This window comes from Sarcophilus harrisii, chromosome 2, assembly GCF_902635505.1.
Source record: "Sarcophilus harrisii chromosome 2, mSarHar1.11, whole genome shotgun sequence".
Classification (NCBI taxonomy): Eukaryota; Metazoa; Chordata; class Mammalia; order Dasyuromorphia; family Dasyuridae; genus Sarcophilus; species Sarcophilus harrisii.
Window position 1 is genome coordinate 624,115,141 of NC_045427.1, and position 22,760 is coordinate 624,137,900.

Sequence of the window (22,760 nt, forward strand, 5' to 3'; positions counted from 1 at the left end):
GGTGGAAAGGCAGTGGGGAAACTATGAATGCAGAATATTGTACACAATGTCAAGACAAGGTACACGTGTTGTTCAGATATTTTAAGAACTTCTATTTTTCTTTAAAAAAAATCTTTGTTAAAAAAGCTCAAAGAACAATGCAGGGTGAAGAGAATGCATTTGAAAATGAACATACTGTAAAAATAAAAGACTAAAAGATTAAAAATTTTTAAATCTCAAGGATTCAAAAGAAAAAGCCATGGTAAGCTAAGGGAGACAGGGAAAATTTCATAAAGAAGGGGAAATATGAATTGGATCTTAATGGACACTTAAATATGTGACAAGGAGAAGGAAAGGCTTTTTAGGCACAGGGAAATTGTGAGCAAACTAAGGCCCAAAGAGATGGATGGTGATTTGATCAATGTCTTCTAAGTCATCAGTGGCAGAACCTAGCCAGAGCAAAGCCAGTATTCAAAAAATAATCTCTAAAAATGATTAGCCCTAAATGCTTCTCATTCAAATCACATTTTCCATTTCCACAACTTAAACCTAGTAACTTAACAACATTGAACATGTTAAGGAATTCAATTTTTAAAGTTACTGCATTTTCTAAGTCAAAATGTAGCAACATAGTAGCACTATTTTTATAGGGAAAAATCACACACACACACATACACAGCCACCCACACACCCCTGATGTGGAGAAGATAACTCTTGCTACCAATGGATCCTTTGCTTCACATATCAATCCAAAAACAAAGGGCTGGACAAGCTAAGATAGCAAAATAAAGTTTAGGCTGCTGAAATGCACAGCCAACTGTTTTTAGTCCAACTCTGATCCTGACTGAATGGCTGATTCTGTCTCCTCTTCCCTGATCTGATATTTACCCTGACCTCTCTCAAAAAAAAGTATACTGAAATGCTGAACAAGCAGCATTAAGTGAAAAGAAAAGATGGAATCTGGTTACAGAGAACCTTAATCTCCAGATCAGAGATCTGGAAGATTTTCTTTAGCCATTGTTATTAGCATTGTTCAGTTACTGAAAGTTTGGGGGCAATGGAATGACAAGATTAGAGCAATACAGATCAATCTAACAAAAGAAAGGCTGAATTAGAGAGGGCACTACCAGCCACATGGTCACAAAGGGCTGAAGTGTCAGTCTCTTTGAAGGTATGCTAGAAAATGGTGCCAAAGTGATGTTTTTTCTAATTAGTACAATACTATAAACCAGAGTGTAGCATACTATCTTCAGCTCAGCAAGAAATTCTACAACTTTATTCATGAAGTTCTAATAAACAAGAAAGACATGGGCTCAATGACAACAAATAAAGTCTGGTAGCAATGACAGGATTTGGCAGCTCTTTGGATATGGGAGTTGAAAAGGAGTGAGGAGTCGAGGATTAGTTCTTATTGGGATGTAAGCCTGGTTGAGTAGGAATATAATGGTATCTTCAACAATAACAGCTAAGTTAGGAAGAGGGAGGGATTTCAACAAAAGATAATTCAGTTTAGGACATGGCAAGTTATCCATTATCCTTAACATATACCCCCAAATCTATAGCCAAGCTCAGGATACAAACCAAGGAGACTATCTTCAGAAACAAGAAGCTACTCAAATGAGTTTCACCTGGAAAGATTCTATTACTACTGTCAATGTATGACTGCACACAACAGATATCTAAACTTCAAGTGAATTGCATCCAATATAATCAGTACAATAATGAAATATGATTTGAGAATTTACAAGGATGACAGATTCTTTCATCTCAATAGATTCTTTGAAGGTTTTGCTCAAGTCCCTATACTAGGTTTCCAACAATGGTCCTGAGCAAAGATTACAAAGCCACTCTTCTGAGAGGACTCTGGATTGCTACTTCATGGTTTTCTTACACGGTTCAAATTAAAAGAAGAGGGCACAAGATGGCATACATTTCAAAAGACTATTAAAAACAAAGACACAAGCCCAAAATAAAAGAGAAAATATTTTATAAGAAAAATAAAAACTAAAGTAACATTGTCTTAGTGACAAGATATTTTTGAAGATGTCTATAACATATATGAAGCTAATAAACGAAGGTACACATGCTCTGCTGCTCCCTCCCCCAACTGAGTACAGTTCAATGCTGAAATCTTCCCTAGTCTATGGGGGCTGGTCTTCAGATAACCCTATTTTGAAACAGTGTGTTCTCATGAACATTACTCACATTAGCTCAAAATTTCTTCTTATGGCTTCTGGGATTTTGGGTTTTGTAACACGCACAGCCTATTAAGAAAAAAAGCCAAAGTATATTTTAAAAAGGTATCTAAATATATCTTTAACAGCTTTGCAGCCTTGAAGTGTTTATGAATGTTTCACAATTAATTCTGATACCTAGAGCAAAGAAGAGAGTCTATTGGAAAACTCAAGAAAGGCATATCCTATATTTATTAACTGGTTTACCAAAAACAGAATGTTAGGTGAAATATTACTGGGATCACTTAATTTTACATGAACAACGATCACCCACATAAGTGACATGGCAATAAGATGTAGATTCAAAGGAATAAAAATTGCCAGCACTTCAAGCAGTAACCCAGATTGTCACTAATCACTCAATTTATGTCTTGGACAATCAAGGGAATGATATTACATCATGATTTAGCTACAATGAATTAATATCATTACTGTATAACTACCTGTATTTAACCAACAAACATACAGGATAGACTTTGTATCCCATAATGGATGTTGTTCCAAGAACAAAGTTTTGTCTGATACTAATGTTAAGCAATTCTGAGACAGTATTACTCTGACCCAGCCTGAAAAACAATGTTCCCTACTTTCTACACAAAATAGTACTGATCTCCAATTTGAAACCTTTGATTTTCTTGTTACTTTACAAAGATTCAAAATACTACAAATCAGATTGAATTTTATTAGATCAAAGGAATTATGGTCATTTAATGCAATTAAAAGATTTGACAATGAATGTGTTTTTCTGTTCCCCAATCTGCACCATGGATGATAGTTGTATAGACAGTCTGAATGCTCAGATGGCTTGGAGAGATGGCGTCATCAGCTCTATTCCTTTCAATGGACCCCATGTTTTACCATCTTCCTTGTCTATACAAAGCTACTGACCTCCACCTGTCCTTTGGGACTTTTCCATTTACCTTGCAACTAAATTTCTATTTTATGTTACTTCCTCCAATTGGACTGGGAACATACTTGTCAGCAGGGAGTGGTTAGCTTTTTCTACTTGTATTCCCAATATTTAGTGCAAAAAAAAAAAAAAAAAAAAAGCACAACGTAGGCAATTAATGCCTTTTCATTTATCATTTATTATTGTTCTCCTTCCAAGAGGTAAGAATATTACCTTCTCTCTCTGTTAGTTTCATAACAGGCACAGTCCATCTAACAAAACTCAGACATTCTATCTATTTCTTCAGACATCATATACTTGTATTAACAAAGACCAGAATTTACCTAGAAAGTGTACCTACTCACTTCGTTCAGGATTGGTTCATGTAAGCCCAGGCTTTTCTGAAATCATCCTGATTATCTTTTCTTATAGAATAATAACATTCCATTATTTTCACACCATATCTTATTCAGCCATTCCCCAACTGAGTGGAGTAGACATCCATCCACTCAATTTCCATTTCCTTACCACTACAAAGAGCTGCTATAAACATTTTTGCACATATTCTCATTTACTTCTGAAGTGACAATTGCCAAAGATCTCTTAATTGTCTAATATAATATTTTTTCAGTCCTGCTTTCGAACTCTCTTTAATACTGTTAACCAGGCTCTCCCCTTAAGATATGCTCTTTTCTACATTTTCAGATACTTTTCCGTTTTGTTTCTTGTATCTCCATTTCTGTCACCTTTGCTAGAATTCCATCCCCCCTCTTTTCTCTCTTGCTGATCATCAGCTCCTACAGATTTAATTATCTCCATGCAGATAACTCCCAGTCCTTATTCTGGTACCTCAGGCTCAACATGTCTAAAACAACTCACTATCGTTCCCCAAAAATCTGCCTCTAATACATAATTTGCTTGTCTTTTTCAAGGGATCACCACTTTCCTATTCACACAGATTCATAGCTTCAGAGTTAATATATTTGATCCTCCTCAACACCAATATTTAACCAGTTGCCACATCTTGTCAATTCTACTTTCATAATTCACCTCCTTTCTATCTACCAATAGTCATCACCTTTGTCCAGACATCATCCCCTCTCACCCAAACTACTGCAGTGTTCAACTGGGATCCCTATTTCAAGCCTCACTCTTTCCAAACCAAATCTCATATGACTATCAATTTAATGTTCATAAAGTCTATGTTTGACCATGCTATGTTCCTGGCTCTTGTGGCTCCATATAGTCACTAGGATCAAAAATGATTTCCTTTGATTCACCAGTAAAGCCTTACCCATTAATCATTTTCATGCACTTTATGGTCTGACCACATCTGGCTACCTGCTGCCAACATTTCAAATTTCCCACCTCTATACATCCTGACCCAGGTATCATCCATGCCTAAAATGTACTTGCTTCTCCTTTACACTTCTTTCTGAATTCAAAGTCATTCCCTGTATGAGACATTTCCTATTCCTCTCTGCTGCTTGTGCCTTTCTCCAAGTATATCAATATGGCATAGCAGAACACTGGATCTGGAAGCAGGAAGAAGTGGGTTTCAATCCCACTTCTGACAATGGTTGAGTAAAAAAGATAGGTTATAACTCCCTCAGCCCTTCTGAATCTCAGTATCCTTATCTATAATACCATCTGTAATGAGGGTATTTTCACAGAGAAAGCTGCCAGAATGGAGAGAAGCCACCCAACTTCCACAAACCCATGCCAGAAAAACCCAAGATTTATATCAAGACAGAATAATGACCTAGAAATTCAATTAGAAACTACAGTGACTTCCCCCCCCCCCCATACAACTACTCAAAAAAAGACAGCCAGAAGCACAAGAATGATAGAAGGAGGGCCCACCACCAAAGCTGGTACCAACAAATGGCAGCCTCGTGGCACATCCAGAGATGTAAAGTGTTCTGTGACCAGAGGCAACAAAAATGGAGGGTTCCCCTGAAAAAGCACCAGAGTATCACAAAGCACTATGATGGGGATCATGAAAGTACCGGAGAGTAGTGAAATGGGCAGCAAACTAGCATGACACTACAGTGCTCAGAAAAGAGTCAATAAACATTAAACACTTCCTATGTGCCAGCAGCTACTTATATGCTATGTGCTGGGAATACAAAAAGAAGCAAAAGACAGTTTCTGTTCTCGGAAAGCTCACAATTTAGTGAAGAGGGTCTAGAGGAAGGTCTAGAAATGTCACAGAATATCCTGAAGATCTAGCACTCTGAACCTCAAAGATCCAAGGAACAGTCTGGCCTCTGGAATTGGCGTCTGTGCACAAATCCAAGAGACTCAGCATTCCACCCAAAAGTGCATCAGGAGGTACAGCCTCTCCCTAACACAAGGCCCCATTTTCATAAACTAAAGCTAGAAAAATGAGTTAAATCAAAGAAAATACCAATTCGCATCAAAAATAATTGTAAAGCTAAAGCTAACACAAAAACAAAAGAGTAACTTCTCATTGTAAGAACTGCAAAGGGGGAAAAAATGGATTTTCCACAACAAAATGAATATCATGTGAGGTTTTAAAAATTCAGTACTTTCAGTGAATCTAGGTTTTGATTCCTAAATAATAATGACATGAAACACGTAAATCCTTTGGTTAAATGGTAACTTTGGTTTGGGAATTACTGTTGCTAGTTCCCCTTCTCATCTTTCACCAAAAATCCCTTCTCTCCAATTCAAAATTAAGAGAAAGAGGGGAAAAAAATCATAATAAGTAAGCAGAATCAAGCAAAGTAAATCCACACAGGGATCATGTCCAAAAACGTGTGTCTTTCTGTATCTTGAGCTTATTACTTCTGCTGCCAGGGGGAAGGAAGTATGTTTCATCATCAGCTCTCTGAAGTTATGGTTGGTCATTGTATTGTTAGAGTTCTTAAGTTTTTCACAGTTGTTTTTCTTGAGAGTGCTGTTGCCCTTGTTTAAAATGTCCTGATTCTGTTCACATTACTAAGGTCAATTCATACTAACCTAGATTCTCTGAAATCATCTCTTTTAAAGTTAATTCTTATGGGATAGTAATATTCTATCACATTCATATACCACAATTTGTCATTCCCTTCTTGACTTCCAGATCTCCCTTCCTCTTGATTAGGGGGCTGAACTCTTCACCAACCCCCACCTCTTACTGCCCTGGTAAATTTGTTTTATATCTCTATACAAAAGTTTATATGTTCCCAATCCTCCTTTGTTTATCTCAGAGAAGAACAAGGTCCATCTGATGCCCATTCCTTTCACCTCTTCCTCCATTGCTCATTTACCTTATGTTATGACAAGTAGGACATTCCCCATTAAGCCCATCCTTCTACCTCCATTCTACAATCTTTATGAATTCCCCATTTTTCCCTTCCCTTCTCTTTCTCAGAACAAACCCAGTTGTTCCCAGGACCCTTATTGTTCTTATGTAACTCTCACCACATCCTTTCAGGAAGGTTCTAAAAGGTTCCCTCATTAGAATGTTCTCACTGTATACAGCTACTTTCAATTGCTTGAATATATTTTAGTAACGATAGCTAAGATTTATATAATGACTTAAGGTTTGCAAAATGCTTTACAAATATTATCTCATTTGATCCTTACAACAATTGCAATTAAGTGCAATTATCACCCCCATTTTATAGATGAGAAAAAAGGCAGAGGTTAGAGTTAAGTGACTTGCCCAGCGTTTACACAGCTCATGTGTATCTGAGGTTGAATTTGAACTGAAGTCTCCCGAGTTTTTGATGAATTAATGTTTTAGTATCTTTTCCTATGAAGAGTACACTGTGTCTCTTGGAGACACGTCATTGGCAAGCCACTTGTTACAGAACTTGTTATCTTTCCCCTCCAAATCTTCACCCATTTTGAATTTCTCTATTATTGCCAAGGATACTGCCATTCTTCCAGTCCCCAAGGCCTAAACTCCAAGTGTCTCCCTTGGCTTCTCCTTCTTCCCTCCAGAGCATCACCAAATCTTGTCACGTCTATCTTCCCAAAATCTTTCAGTGATCCCCTTCTCTCCACTCACAGTCACAGCTGTAATGGAAGCCCTCATCATCTCTTGACTAGGCTACTGAATAATCTTCTATCTGCCCTCTCTGCTCCCTTCTTCTCATACCAATTATATCCTCCACTCAGCTATCATGGTGATTTTTCTAAAGAAGGTAAATCTGACCATGTCACCTGCTCACTCCAGATGAGATCCTTTTCTTGGACTATTCCAATAACCTAACCTAATTTCTTGCCTTTAATCTCTTCTTGTCTTAGTATTCATCCTACTTCTAGGATTCAAGGATACAGAACACAAGGAGTACCTTAGCAAATATCACAAGCCAACCCTCCACTTTATGGTAGAAGAAGCTAAAATCCAGAGAGTTGAAGTCCCTCCTTCACAATGACAAGATAGCAAATAATTAGCCTGGTCGGAATCTAAACCCAGATCTTCTGAATGAATCCCACGGTCTCCCCACAAGACAGAGACTTTTCAACTTTTGTTGCTTTGTGTATTCTGATCTACTCAGAATGTTCCTGCTTCCACTATTTTTGGTTCATTCACATGCTATTCCTCTACCCAGTCTCATTTCAAACCCTACCTTCACAATGCCCCCTGAACTGCACCAGGCTAAACTATCACCTCAATCATTCACAACAGACTGTATGATGGCCAAAGAGATTCAGCCCTTGTCAAATCATCTGTTGTTGCTGGGGCCTATTATTTTAACTTTTGCAATTTATCTTTAGACCTTGTCCTTAGATCTTGTCCTTCAATTAAGAGTATAAATTTCCTGAAAGCAGGGATCGTAGGTCATACTCTTTTTCACACACAAAAGAATGTACCGTCAATATTTGGCTTATATATTATATAATATATAAATATTTCATGAAAATTTTCATGTATAAATATTTCATGTAACTGCTTAAGACAATGAGCTTAAAGAACCATAAATTAACTTTTACTTACTTTATTTTTTAGATAAATTCCACCATACAAACATTTATAACAACATATTGGTCAGTCCATCCTATTCCTTTTTCTACTGTTTCATTTGCCCCCATATAAGTATACATTTCTTCCTTTTACACAGTAATAGTCCGTGTGTGTGTGTGTGTGTGTGTGTGTGAGAGAGAGAGAGAGAGAGAGAGAAAGAGAACGAACACATATGTTCAACTGGTCCCACTTTCTTTCACAGAGACTTAACATAAGTCTTTTGATATTTCTTGAGACTGCTAATATTTATTATCTGCAATTGCACAGCATCAATCTAGGTTTCAGCAGTCATGTCCTACTTGTTAAGACTTTCAGGCTATAGTAATATTATAAATATCTTGAAATAGGGAGCTCTTTTTTCTCTCTTTAATAAATAAATAAATAGGTATAGAATCCCAATGAATTAAGGCATATAGTTATTTTGTAAGTACCAGATTCCACATAGAACTGAAATTCATGAAACTATCTTGGAAAGCAACATATGAGTGCAGACTTGAATTTCTTTAATAAGATTGAGCTTGCTTTCTTTTTCCTTTCAAAAGCACTCAAAGGGATGATAATTAAAGTAAGCAATAATAATTTTAAAATGAGATGAATCATAAAGCCATCAAGATCTTTATTAGGGATGACCTAACATTTCATTATCACTCTTAAATAAAATTTGTTGAATGAATGAGACCTAAATTCAGAATCTCAAATTCCTTTAAAAAAAAAAAAAAAATCTTCCCAGGACATTGAGCCTACCTGTATAGTGAGTCCAGGGGCCATGACATTCAGGTCTTTCTGTAGGGCCTGCTTCAAGTTTTCATCTATCTGATCTGTTTTTGGAGGCAAGAAAATAAGAGATGTTACACATATAAAATTTTTGCTACTTTATTAAAATTTAAACAAAAATTATTGTGATCAATCCTGGAATTTAGAGAGTAAAATTCTTTTGTGAAGTTCAGAATTCTTCTTCTTCTTCTTTTTTTTTTTTTTGCTGAGGCAATCAGAGTTAAGTGACTTGCCCAGGGTCACATAGCCAGGATGTGTTAAGTGTCTGAGAACAGATTTGAACTCAAGTCCTTCTGACTTTAGGGCTAGTGCTCTATTTACTGCACTACCTACCTGCCCCCAGAATTCTTTTTAAAAGAAGTGATATTATAAAACAAAAGAGCACTGAGTTTAGTGGACTAGGCTTCAAATCTTGGCTCTGGAGAAGCCACTTAACTTCTCTAGAGTTTACCATCTTCATTTGCAAAATAAGGTGCTAGGACTAAATAATTTTAGACCTAAATCTATGATTCTATGTTTGTAATATAGCTTTCTGTGGTGGGAAAAGTGGCAGGGATTATCACATCAAGGAAGTAAACAAATTGCTCAAAATTACTTAATCAGAGGAGAATTTAAATCTGTAGTCTATGAGGTCATAAATTTCACTAATCTGAACACTAATATATAAAAATCTTTATCAGGTACAACTTTATATATCACTCTAATAATCATATATCTCTTTTCCAAAATACATAATATAACAAATCACTTTTCTATCACTGTCAGCATTATTTTGATTTTGGATACAGGTCCATAGGAAAGTCTGTAGAGTTTACTCTCCACAAGTTCAACTCATGTTTTCTCTAATACCAGACTAGTGTGTTCACCAATTAGTGTGTTAGATTAACAAGAGTGCATAACAAATCCGGACAGACCAAACTGCTTCATTCCCATCTATTCAGTAGATCTGAACCAATTGATAATTCACAATTCTCAAGGCTCTAGTTGATAGATATCCTAGCCAATTGTTGCCTACAAGGCAATCCCCCAAATCTGCACATTCTTCACTAATGAAAGATTTTACTGTCAACTTCCTCTTACCTCAAAATGATTTTGAATCTTCAGGAAAAAGAGAAGTAACTCTTTACCTTAAGAACCTAGTTTATCCAAAAAAAACAGTACTCAAACTTCAAGAACACTAATCTATTCAAACCAGAAATTTGTAGAATAAGTACCCTTGCTGACTCCCAGATTTCTCTTCCACTAAGAAAGGTCAGGTGTAAAGAATTTGCAAATAGATGAAATTTACCAATCTGTACTTAATCAAATACTACCAAGAGTTTAAGAAAATATGTCTTTAAAATGATTTTCTCCCAAAGCACTTAAAATCTAAACTTATAATAAAAATAACTTAATCTCAAATCATGTCAACCAGTTAGGGTAGTTTAACAGTATTATTTAAAAAATATAATTTTTATTTTTATATGTTTTAAGAAAATTGCTCTCAATAAAACAAAAACATTTTGTAAATTTTTATTTTAAAAGCATCTATAAAAGCCACACAATTTAGTATTACCATACTAGGTTGTTAATCTGCATAGTCAAAATGAGGTGAGGGGGAGAGGAAGCACTCACCAAATAATTCAATGTAAACTTCCTGAAGGGTATGGGCACTGCAAAACTGGTTCAATTCATGATGTATTTTATTGAAGATTAAAGTCTTATCATAATCTGCAGTGTAGTTCCTCACAATATCAAATACTGAAAGAGAAGTACAAAAGAGAACTTTCCAAAACAATATCCAGTATTTTAAGGGGTACTCAATTAAGAATACTACTTCTACCTAAACTAGAATTTTCCAACTACAGGGTACACATTTGGGGAACACAAAGTAATGCTCAAAAATTAGGTCATTTTCAAGGACAACAGGCCCATAAATACTTTTTTTTTTTTTTTTTTTGCTTTTTTCAAAGAAAACAAATAAATAAAAATAAACATGGAGAATTTGATTGCAGGAAAACAATGGAAGCTTATGGAAGGGTTATATTTCAAAAAGATTAGATGTGTCCTCCTATCAGTCCACCCTAGAGTAAAGACAGCCAAAGTCTTCTTCAGACATTAGATGAGGAGCTTTGTGGCAGTCAGGGGAGGGGATTGTCAATTGTCATTGTTCTTCAGGTCCTTCCACCTGAAAAGAGTAGTCTTCCTAAGGCTCCCTTCTCTGGTCTCAAGTCCCCAGTGATGAAAGAAATTCCTGGGGGACTAGGTCAAACAGAAGTGAGAAATAGCAGAGGCCCTTTTCTCAGGCTTGCCACTCACATGTGAGCAACAGCTCCTAGTTTTCCCCCACAGTCTTGGACACAGAGTATGCTTTAATATGGGGAGCTTTAAAAATTAAGTAGTTTGTCCAGCATCATGGATGCCTGTATCTGAAAGTAAAGGATCTGAGTCTGAATCCTGGTTCTGTCACTTCTTGAGCAACTCACTTCTCTGGGCTGCTCTGAGCTGAGCTGAGCTCCCTCAACTATAAAACAAGAGGGTTGGACCAGAGGACCCTGAAGATCAAATCCATCTCAGACGCTATATCCAAACCTTGGAGTTATCCAAACCTAACTCTGAGTATTGCAGTTATTATTTATTACTACATGTACTTTTAATTTTATGTTTTGTTATAAAAATTATGTCTTTTTTATATTTGAATAAAATACTAGCTAAGCAAACTCCCTGCACATCAATGCTTTATGAGGAGTGGGAGGCGGGGCAGGCAGCCCCATGATCTGCTTGTAAACGTGGGTGGCATCACTGTGCGCCGTGTGCAAATGCCTGGCCAACAGGAAATGGCAGGGACCAGACAAGGACCAGGATGGTTTCCTGGGTGACCATAAAGATTCAGAAAAAGCACAGTTTGGGCGAGTTAAAATAGGGGATAACAAGAGAGAGAAAACAGTGTTCTTGGCCAGCCAGGAATAACAATGCATATATCTAAAAGGGAGGATTTTCTTTTTCAGTACCGTTAAGGTGAACCCAATTTTGGGCATCCACTAAATGCCTTGCTGGGCTGGTAAGCAGAAGGTATAAACTAAGTAGAAGACACAGTTCTCCTGCCTATAAAGAGTTTAACTGTAAAGTAATCATACACGCACAGAAGTGTGATCTTGAAGTAGCATACAAAAAAAACTATTAATTATGTGGCATAGATAATAAGTATAAAATGAATGAAATTAACAGACTAGAGTTTGGAAGACAGAAGTAATACTGAGATGGTATTCCAAGGAGAGTTAGGATTTAGATAGATAAAAGACAGAGGTAAGTTTATCCTTGACAAAGGGAAGAATCTGAACAAAGGCAGGAAGATAAAAGTGAGACGGGCCTGTTAGGGAAATAGTAAAAAGACTGATTTAGTGGTGAATATGACTGGAGAGTATCAAGAAACAAAGGTAGGCAGGATAGTCTTCTAAGCTCTGTACCTAATATACTTAGACTTTCAAATAATTCCCCAAAAAAAGGTAAGCTTGGGTAAAAATTAAAATGTCCTCATATGAGTTGTCACTAACAGCATTACATCTACCTTAAGATTATTATGTAAACCATTTTCCCAGATATTAGTTATGGATACTTTGATTCTGACATTAGCAATAGTAGAAGAGATGGGCACAATACCTGCAAAAGGAGCCAACATATTAACAACTTCAATTCGGTCAATATAAATCATGACCCCACCACTAGGAAAAGAAAAAAAAAAAAGACAAAAAAAATGAGTCAACGATAAAATATCTGGCTATAAAAAAAACAGCCCTACAAAACCATTTGCTCAAATATATTACATACTATGAGTCATCTCAGCCAGATGGAAAAATCTAAAAGCATATTCTGTCCTTCACACACCAAGTTGACCTTATCAAGCAATAAGGATATATTTATATTGCTCTATCCATCCACATTCATCTGTTTTTTCTTTGTAGCCAAAGGCACATACATAGTCAATTTTCATCATTCGTGGTCATTATGTTTTATAAATCACTATGAACACGGCATTAGGAATACCGAATCAGTAGTCCTCGGGGAAATATGAGGCTAGACCTTTATAAGCCTCTGATCACAACATTTATGTTAGCATTTTCTGGAGCAATCTCACATACAGATTGGTGAATTTCCTCTTTTCTTTCTCTGAATGTACCTATATTATTGATGCATTAACAATGCATCCAGCATCACTATCACTCATGTCTAAACAAAACTTACCTAACACACATATTTTCTTTGTAAGACATATCACAGCCTTCTTGACTTAGAACACTAGACAGCACTTCCTTAGGAGCCATTTTAAATAACAAAATCACAAAATAAAAAGTGCAGAAATGCAAAAAAATGGACATATATACAGGGAAAAGAATACTTGTTTATAGTGTTAAAGATCAAGAAATCAGAAAGTGTCACCTCGTTCAATTTCAGCTGGGAAAGTGCTAATATTAGATAACTCCAATTTGTCACAATCTAAGTATTTCCACAAATGACCATAAAAGCGCCACAAGTATTGATTTTGGGGTTACAAATAAATTTTAGCAAGTAAGCAAATTCACAAATATGGAATCCTCAGACGAGGACTGACAGTACCCCTCTCCAAGATGACTACAGGGGTGAGTTGTACGATCCATGATTGGGAAACTAACGCACAGGAAAAATAACTCATTTAACATGATAAATGATGAATATGATCAACCATACACTTTGAAAATCAAAAGAAGGGGCAGCTAAGATAGCTCAATGGAGTGAGGAATTCCTGAGTTCAAATCTGGACTCAGATACTTACTAGCTATGTGACCCTGGGCAAGTCATTCAAGTCCAACTGCCTCCAAACCCTGCCCCCGCACCCCAGAAAAACAATGGAATCAAGGCTCTTCCAAAAAACCTCTAAAAGCAATCCATAAAAATTATAACTAACACAAAAAACAAAGAAAGTCTGCCCTCTTACAGAAAGTGTGACTAATATAAGAAACATTTTCTACTTTTATAGAAAGTATGACTAAGAAACACAGTCTGCATTCTCCATAGGAAATTACAGATCCAAAAACTTTCTAGGTGACTAATCTTATTGATTAATAATCTAATCAAATTTAGTATCTGAGATATTATAGTTTATATTCTTTTCTTCTTGGCACAATTCAATCTGCTGATCAGAATATTATTTTCCACACATTTTAGGTCTAACCTGCCTTTTCCCTCTTTTGCATCCTCAAAGTATATTGTTCCATAAAGATGCCCCTGCAAATTGTTTGTAGATTTAATACAGTTCTACTCTGTTACTGAAATTTCTTTATGGAACTTCTTTTGGTTCAAAGAAACTTAAGACTACTGATGTTAAGGATATAAAGGTTCGAGTTATAGACTCTATTGGAATACTGAGTCTAGAAACATTCCTAAGCTTGTCACAACATGTGTATTTGAAGGCTTTGTAGGCAAGAACCTCCTTTATAGAATAAGAACCAAAGGCAGACAAAGGCAAAGTTTACCTTGTTCCACAGGGCACATTTTTAACTTCATCAGTTTGTAGTGTTGTCTAGAGGAAAAAAGTGAATCAATAGTTAAAAAAATGCATGTATTCACCAAAGAAATTTATGCTCCAGAAGCAAAACTTTGCCTGCTGGCTACAAGTTTCTGAGAAAACAAAGAAGGAAAGAGTTATATTACTATGTCATTTCTCCATGTAAACAGAAGGCATAGTATGATCACCACGAGTTATGAAATTTTTTGGCCAAAGCTACTCTCAAAAGCTATTTCCCCATAGTTTTGTAGGGATTCTGATGCACATCAGCAGAAAGAACCCCATGACTTCAGTAGTCACAGATCATCCAGAGCAGAAACATCATGGCAGCAATTTAAATAGCACCAAAGAAGAGGTGATGGGCTCCAGATGTTGGTAAGACCATCACCACATTTCCCTCTGGGTCAGGGAATCTGGTGAGAATGTGTAGCTACATGGCTCATCTACAAGGACATCTACAGATGAGGTAGGCTATGTCTTTGTCCTTGGGCACTGACTCTCTAGGTTCTCATACTACATAAAAAGAGTATGTTTTAACTTTCCAAACTTCTTTCATTCTAACCTTCTGAATTTCTACATTCTCATCTCCTCATCTGTCCATCCTGCAAAATCTTGTCTTCCATCAAAGTTAAGTTCAAATGTCCCCTCCTTAATAAAGCCTTCCTTGATTCCCCTAATTGTTAGTGCTTTCTCCTATCGATTTTCCTTGTACTATCTCTTCTTTGTGTAACATGGTATCTCCTATTAGAATGATATGATGAGCAAGATTTGTCTTTGCTGATGTGTTACTTGTAATTAAGATAACCTAGCATGATGCCTTGTACATAGTAGGCACTTAATATTTATTGACTTGAACTGAAATTTAAAAAACTCTTAGCTAACATAAATGATTAAGTTCAGTACTCTTTTTGTCAATGTTCTTAGGACACAGAGCCACCTTTAGTCATTGGTTGAACCTTCCTCTCAGTGAAATTTCCCTTCAAGGAAACTTATCAGTGAGCTGCTTTGATCATGTTATCCTCTTCAAGTGACTAAGCATTGTATCAGGTCTTCTGCCTTCAAAATTCACCCAAATATCTATAAAGCACAAGCTATCTACAAAATAAACACAGTTTAGAACCGAACACTAAACTTCAGGCATTGGAGGAAGAAATAGAAGAAAGAAAAAGACATAAAAACCTAACCTTAAGGACCTCACAATCTAGCTGGATAGACAAAACTCTTTAGGGGAAAAAAAAAAAACTCTATAAAGCAACAAGTATGAAATAACATAATACAAAGATTTTATTCCATGATCTTTAAATTAAATGCCTAAAAAAAAATGCCAAAGGATTATAAAATCAAGCATGCCTTTTGATGAACAATATTACTTCTAGGCATGTATCCCAAAAGAGATTTAAAAAGAAAAAGGAAAAGGACCTCTATTTGCAAAAATATTTATAGCAGCTCTTTTCTTAGGGCAAAGAATTGGAAACTGAGGCAATACCCACCAACTGAGGAATGGTTGAATAAATTTTAGTATGTGATTATAATGGAATATTACTGTTCTGTAAGAAATGATGAGCAGGATGCTCTCATAAAAACCTGGAAAATCCTCCATGAGCTTATGCAAAGTGAAATGTACTGTGTACAAAGTAATAGCAATGTTGTGGAATAATCAGCTGTAAATGACTTTGCTATTTTCAGCACTACAATGATCCAAGACTTATGATGAAAAATGCTATCCCTATCCAGAGAAAGAACTGATTGATATATTCTTTAATCTGTATTCAGATATTTTTTTAAACTTAATTTTCCTGAGGGTTTTTTTTGGGGGGTGAGGTAAGATTTGTGTGGGTTTTCCCCCCACAATATGACTTTTATGAAAATGTTTTGCATAACTTCACATGTGCCTTCACAATTGAGAGAGAGAAGAAGGAAGAGATTAAACTCAAAATTTTAAAAAATGTTAAAAAAATGTTTTACAAGTAGCTGGGAAAAATAAAATTATCAAATAAATAAAATAAATGTCCGAGTATTAGGGGAAAACAGGCAAGTGAATCAAATGAAATATAATCCGAAGAGGCCTCCTTCAGAAGGCATATTATAAAACCAAGTCTTAAAGATATTTCTTCATTGTATACTGTATAATTCAAATTTGCATTCCAGAAGGGTTGGTTCACAGCTTCACCAATAATAGACTGGTATGTCTATCTTCCTATAACTCTTCAACATTAGTGCCATATTTTGTCGACTTTGCCAGTTTGCAACTATGAGGTGAAACTTCAGATGGGTTTTTGTTTGCATTTCTCTTATTATTAGTGACATGTGGTTGTTAATATTTTGCAGTCTTATGAGAACTGTTCATTTCCTTTAATAAGTTATTAATTGGACAGTGGCTTTTAGTTACATATTACCTCATTTATTCTTAATCCTGAACTTTTGAATATGATACTTCTGGAAATTCTGTCAATTCATGTTCAGAATCATAAGATATCAGAATCAAAGTAAAACTGGTGCCGCTTAATCCAACCTGTGCCTAAACAACAAAGACTTGTTTTTCATCATATTTACCATTAAATCCTTGCCAATCAAGCAGCAAGCCTACTACATGTCTATACCCTTTGACCCAGTTCCAAAGAGGCCACTAATAAGAACAGCCCCAGAGACACCAAAATATTTATAGTACCATTTTCTATGAAAGTGAAGATTTTAGAAATAAAGTAGATGCCCACTAATTGGGGAATGGCCAAACAAATTATGGTACATCCGTGTAATGGAATATCTTTGTGTTTTAAGAAACGATAAATGCTATAAAGGCAGTTAGGTGGATAGTGTCTCAGGCCTGGAGTCAGAAGACTCAATTTTCTGAGTTCAAATCTAACCTCAGATACTTACTTTGTGATCCTGGGCAAGTCATTTAACTCTGTTTGCCTCAATTTTCCTTCTAAAATAAACTGGAAAAGGAAAGGACAACCATTCCAGTATATTTGCCAAGGAAACCCAGAAGACATGGAAGGTCAGTAGAAAAGGTCTGTGGAACCAGGGTGGGATCTCAGTGCACAATCCCAGTGCAGCCCTAGCTCCGGTCTGGTCTATTCCCTAGCGTCAGTGAGACGGGACTTCTGAATTAGCAGCAGTGCTAGAGGCTTCTGGGTCTCTCAGTCTGGGGACACCAGGGAGGACTCTGAAGGTTAGCAGAGAGGATCTATGACAATAGGGTGGGAGTCTGGTGTACATCCCAAAACAGCACCAATCCGCAGAGCCCTAACCAACACACTAGATCTTACAACTACAGTGGGGTGGGGATATTCCTACCACTTCCAAGGCAGAAAAGAGTGCTTATAGTCAGATTCAAGAAGGAATGCGCAAAACTGAAGCTTGGGACAGTATACCTTCCACCCTGGAAACAAAAACCTACTTTAACAAAGAGTTAAAAGCCAACTTATAAGCTAGGAAAATGAGCAGAAAACAAAAGAAGTTTCTGACTACTAAAAGCTATTATGGTGACAAGGAAAATCAAAACACAGACTCATTAGATTATAACAAGTCAAAGTTCTGATATCCAAAGCCTCCAAGAAAAAAAGAATTCGGCTCAGGCCATGGAAGAACTCAAAAGAGTCTTTGAAAATCAAGAAAAATAGAGGAAATTTAAGGAAAGAATTGAGAGGTTTACAATGAAATACAAAAAGCTGATGAGGAGAAGAATGACTTAAAAAGCAAAATTGGCCAATTGAGAAAGGAGGTACAAAAGCTCACGGAGGAAAATAATTCTTTAAAAAATTGAATTGAGGAAATGGAAGCTAATGACTTTATGAGAAATCAAGATACAATAAAGCAAAATAAAAAAAAAAAAGGAAGAGAAGAAAAATTAGGAAAAAAAAGTGAAATATTTCACTGGAAAAATAACTGACCCAGAAAATGGATCCCAGAAAGAGAATTTTAAAATTATTGGTCTACCTGAAAATCATGATCCAAAAAAAAAAAAAAAAAAAAAAAAAAAGCCTGGACATCATCTTTCAAGAAATTATCAAGGAAAACGGTCTTGATATTCTAGAACCAGAAAGTAAAACAGAAATTGAAAGAAATAGTATTTATTACACAGATGGCTCTCTGGGGAGAAGGTGCAGAGGAAATTCTGAAGATGTTAAAAAAAAGAAGACATCAATAAAAACTTATTTAATTAAGTATGAGGCATGAGTGGTAATAAAATGGCATTTTTTTTTCTAATGTCACAGCTGTTGCAAAATGACTAGAAGATGAGCTAGCAAGTAGTAATTAAGATGGGATGAAGACATAGATGTAATGTGGAGGTATGGAAATGGAAGAGGATCAACCTAATAGCAACTCTGGAATAAGAATATAGGAGGCACAGGGGGTGGAGGAAGGAGAACAAAAAATAACTACAAGGCTTAATATATGGAAAAATAAAGATAATATTGTAAGCAATAAGACAAATTACAAAGAAGCATATATGTTGTGAGACTAAAAAGGGAGTAGTTGCCTTCCACACCAATTCTTGTTTTGTTGTTTTTTTTAATTTATAAAAGCAGTGGGAATTTTCCAAAAGCTGATACATACTTCAGAGGATTAGACTTTTTTATACCACTTCTCTAAGCTTTCATTTTTCATTATGAGTGCCAGAAATGTTGAAACAGAACTCTACTCAAGATTTTTATATCTAAATTCATTTGACAATAGGAGAGATGGTCCCTGGAAAATCCTTTTTTCTAGTGAGCAGATTCCCAGTGGCACTTTGGCAAATAGCATCTACATACAAAGTTACATAATTAATACCTTACCTACTCTGTCTATTCTCCAGACCTGAATTTTGGGTACTCTGAACACAGACTTATACTATATTCATTTTCACTAACTTGACACAGCTCACTTTTCTTCCTCTAATAGTGAAAAATGGAAGTTGAAGAGGGTATTGAAAAGCCCTCCACTTATTAATTCTATAATTTTCCTCCATTTCTAGCATATGCACCAGTACACAGACTACAAACAAATTAGGTGTCTTTCTTAAAATTGTTAACAGATTCATTATATCACCTAATTTCCACAGAAATTATGTAGAAACAATTTTTACTTTCGTTTCTCCCCGTAGTTCCCCTTTCCTGACCTTGAATGAATTTGTATCTTTCTCTGTTCTTACCTAGTTTAAAAAAAAAAAACAAAAAACATTATCTCCTTCATCCACAAAGTCCCTTATTGAGATATTTGTTTTTTAAACTACTAACTCATTTGATCATGCAGCATATCACAGTGTCTAGTCTTTGTTTCTTTTCTACATAAAACAGGCTAATAGTTTGCACAAAGGGGGAAACTATGTATTTTATTCAAGGTCCAGAACTCATTGTTGAGAACAAAAGGGTCACAAATCAATATCTTAGTCATATGTGTGACTATACATTCTCTAAAACATCCAATTCTCAACAGAGTCCATATTTCCAAAGATTTATGATACTGTATTTATTTCTTATTCTAAGTGCTAAATACCTGATGACCTTATCAGCTGCCACGAGTGTAATTTTGAAGACAACTCTCAATTCTATACTCAGCCTTACTCTTCTCTCTGCTTGCTAAAGTCCAGTCACACACCAAGTATCCTTCAGCTCCACCTGCTTCTTTGCAGAGGCAGCCTTCAAGTCTTGTAATGAGCTGAAACTGAGCAGATGCATTGAGGTTCGACAAACAAGCACTTAAGGCTAATTACCAAATGGACAATACTCTATTAGCATTTGCTTGGAAAATGGCCCGCTCCACCATTCTGTGAGGGCTCCATTTGTTGGTGTAGACAGAGATGAGGAGGAGAGAGAAAAGGGTGGAGTAAGACAAGCTAGAGCGACTCCAGGCCAGATTCCTGTTGCCACTCCTCTCACTCATGTCGCCTTTCCATTCCCGTCCACAAAGAATAAAGATCAAGGACTTTTGCTGATCCTGACTCCGACTGATTCTAAAGTATCCAGGGTGCTAACTAACATGGTCATCCCCATGTCTGAAACACATTCTTCGCCTCCAGCTCTCCCAATCCCTAGGCTGCCAAAGTTCAAAGCTCAGCTCATCAAGGTACCAGCTCAAGGAGTTTCCTGGTCTGGCTTTCAAAGAGAATGTATACTTCTCAAAGAGAATGTATACCCCTTGTGATAGAGACCGTTCCATTTTCTGTCTTTACACTCCCAGTAACTAGCACAGTTCCTGGCACATAGCAGACATTTGATTGATAAGCCTAATTTGCATTCTCAAATGCCTAAAAAGTTAGTGTCACATCAACTGAATGTTGTTCAACTTAGAAGGCCCACTCAAAGAAAATCAGAAATTTATAGTAAAACAGGGCCTTAAAAATAATCCTGCCCTAACCTGTTGTTTTAGTTCCTTAAAATAATCTAGTTTAATCTAATTCTTACAAATTATAGGATGCACAATTCTGGTTACAACAGACAGAAATATTAGATGGCCTTTCCTAAGACAACCTAGAACATAATTCAAGCCTTATGACCTTCAATCCAGAGTTTTTTCTCCTCCTTTGCCACAATACTTCCTGATAATGATTCAATTCAATGAGTATTTAATGTTTTCTATGTGTTCAGCAGCATAAGTAGGTGATGAACTTATTGGCAAAGCAAGATATGAGATTAGAGACCAAGACAAGAAAATACTTAATACATTTGGGAATGTAATATATTTGTGTCAAAACTGACGCCAGTGGGGCAGCTAGGTGGTGCAGGGGATAGAGAACCAGCCCTGAAGTCAGGAGGACCTGAGTTCAAATCTGACCTCAGACACTTAACACTTCCTGGTTGTGTGACCCTGGGCAAGTCACTTAACCCCAACTGCCTCAGCAAAAATAAAAAAAATTTTAAAAACCTGATGTCAGTGTAGTCACAAAGAAAAGCAATTTATGCTAGCAAACTACCAGAAAGTTTCATGAAAGAGGGAGCATTTGAACTATACTTTCACAGACACAGAGTATGCAGGCTCCTGCCACTCTTTCCTCCTTCACCCCATCTCACATGAAAAGGTGACCCTTTTTCCTTGCCAAGACAAAGTCCTATACATGCGCAAGTGATCCTATTCCATCTCATCTTCTTCCAAAGACTGCTGCCTCTATCATGCCCATTCTTATTTATCTAAAAAATAGGCTCCTATCTCCTCCATCCTCAAAACCCTTAATTTAATCTAGCTATCCCTCTGACCAATTTCCTATATCTTTCTTGCCTTTTATAACTAAACACATTGCTAAGGCTGCCTATAATAAGTGTCTTCTTCAGTAAGTGACAAATAACTGTCTTTCCTTTTACTCTCTTAATTCTCTATAATCTGGATTCCAACCTTATCATTCAACCAAAATTTCTCCAAAATTACAAATAATCTTTTCAATCCTCATTCCTCTTAACCTTTCTGCAGTTTTTAATACCATCGATCACCCTTATTTCCTTGACATTCTCTTTTTTTCTAGGTTTTCCTGACACACTTAGTTCTGTTTTTAGCTGGCTGAGTACTTTGCAGTCTCCTCTGCTGGGTCTTCATTCAGATCATAGCTAAGAACTAGGATTGTCCCACAGGGTTCTGTCCTGGGCCCTCTTCTCTTCTCCCTCTACACCATTTCACTTGATTTCATCAGCTCCCATGGATTCAATTATCATTTCTATATTAATGATTCTCAAATCTACTTATCCAATACTAAACTTTTTGTTGAGCTCCAAACTCATATCTCCAACTTTCTATTGAATATCTCAAACTAAATATTCCATAGATATATTATTAAATTCAACATGCCCAAAACTGAATTCATTCTCTTTCCCAAAATAACTTTGTCTTCTTAACTTCTCCACCCTAAGGGTACCACCATTCTCCCAGTTACTCAGGCTCCATACCTAGGGTTCAACATCAATTCCTCATTCTCTCTTACTCCCTTCACATCCAATGTTACCCAAATCCTGTCAATTTTATCTCTGTAACATCTCTTGAATGCACCTCTTTTTCTTCTCTAACACTCCCACTATTCTGTTTCTCACTATCTGACATTCGGACTACAGTAATTTTCCTGCTTGCCACAAATCTCTCCCTGCTTCAGCTATCAAATTCATCTTCCTAAACTACAGGTCTGATTAACCATATCATTTCTCCTTGCTCAATAAATTCCAACTGCCCATCACCTATTCTCATCAAATAATAAGCCCATCATAACCTAGCCCCTCCTTCACTTTTCTAGTCTTCTTCTTACACTTACACACACACACACACACACACACACACACACACACTCCATCCAGCAGTGCAGTTGGCAAACATTTCATCTACTTCTGACCATGAAGAATGTTCAGGAGCCACCATTTAAGTTTTTAAGCCATAGGATAAGAATGATAAGAATGACCCCAAAGAGTTCTCAGCATTACC

The 22,760-nt window shown here is 36.3% G+C and overlaps 1 protein-coding gene across 3 annotated transcripts in view; it reads right to left on the reverse strand.

Annotated features, from left to right (window-relative positions):
- Positions 1-22,760, reverse strand: part of ERLIN1 (ER lipid raft associated 1) — a 48,679-nt gene that overhangs the window by 20,232 nt on the left and 5,687 nt on the right. For 2 of the 3 annotated variants that reach the window (XM_031956695.1, XM_031956696.1), the window contains 5 exons: positions 14,347-14,393; positions 12,497-12,558; positions 10,472-10,597; positions 8,828-8,901; positions 2,185-2,243 (listed from right to left, as the gene is read on the reverse strand). In XM_031956695.1, the coding sequence (XP_031812555.1) occupies positions 2,185-2,243; positions 8,828-8,901; positions 10,472-10,597; positions 12,497-12,558; positions 14,347-14,393 (368 nt within the window). The remainder of the gene's footprint in view (positions 1-2,184; positions 2,244-8,827; positions 8,902-10,471; positions 10,598-12,496; positions 12,559-14,346; positions 14,394-22,760) is intronic. The other variant, XM_023497609.2, reaches the window with a different exon arrangement.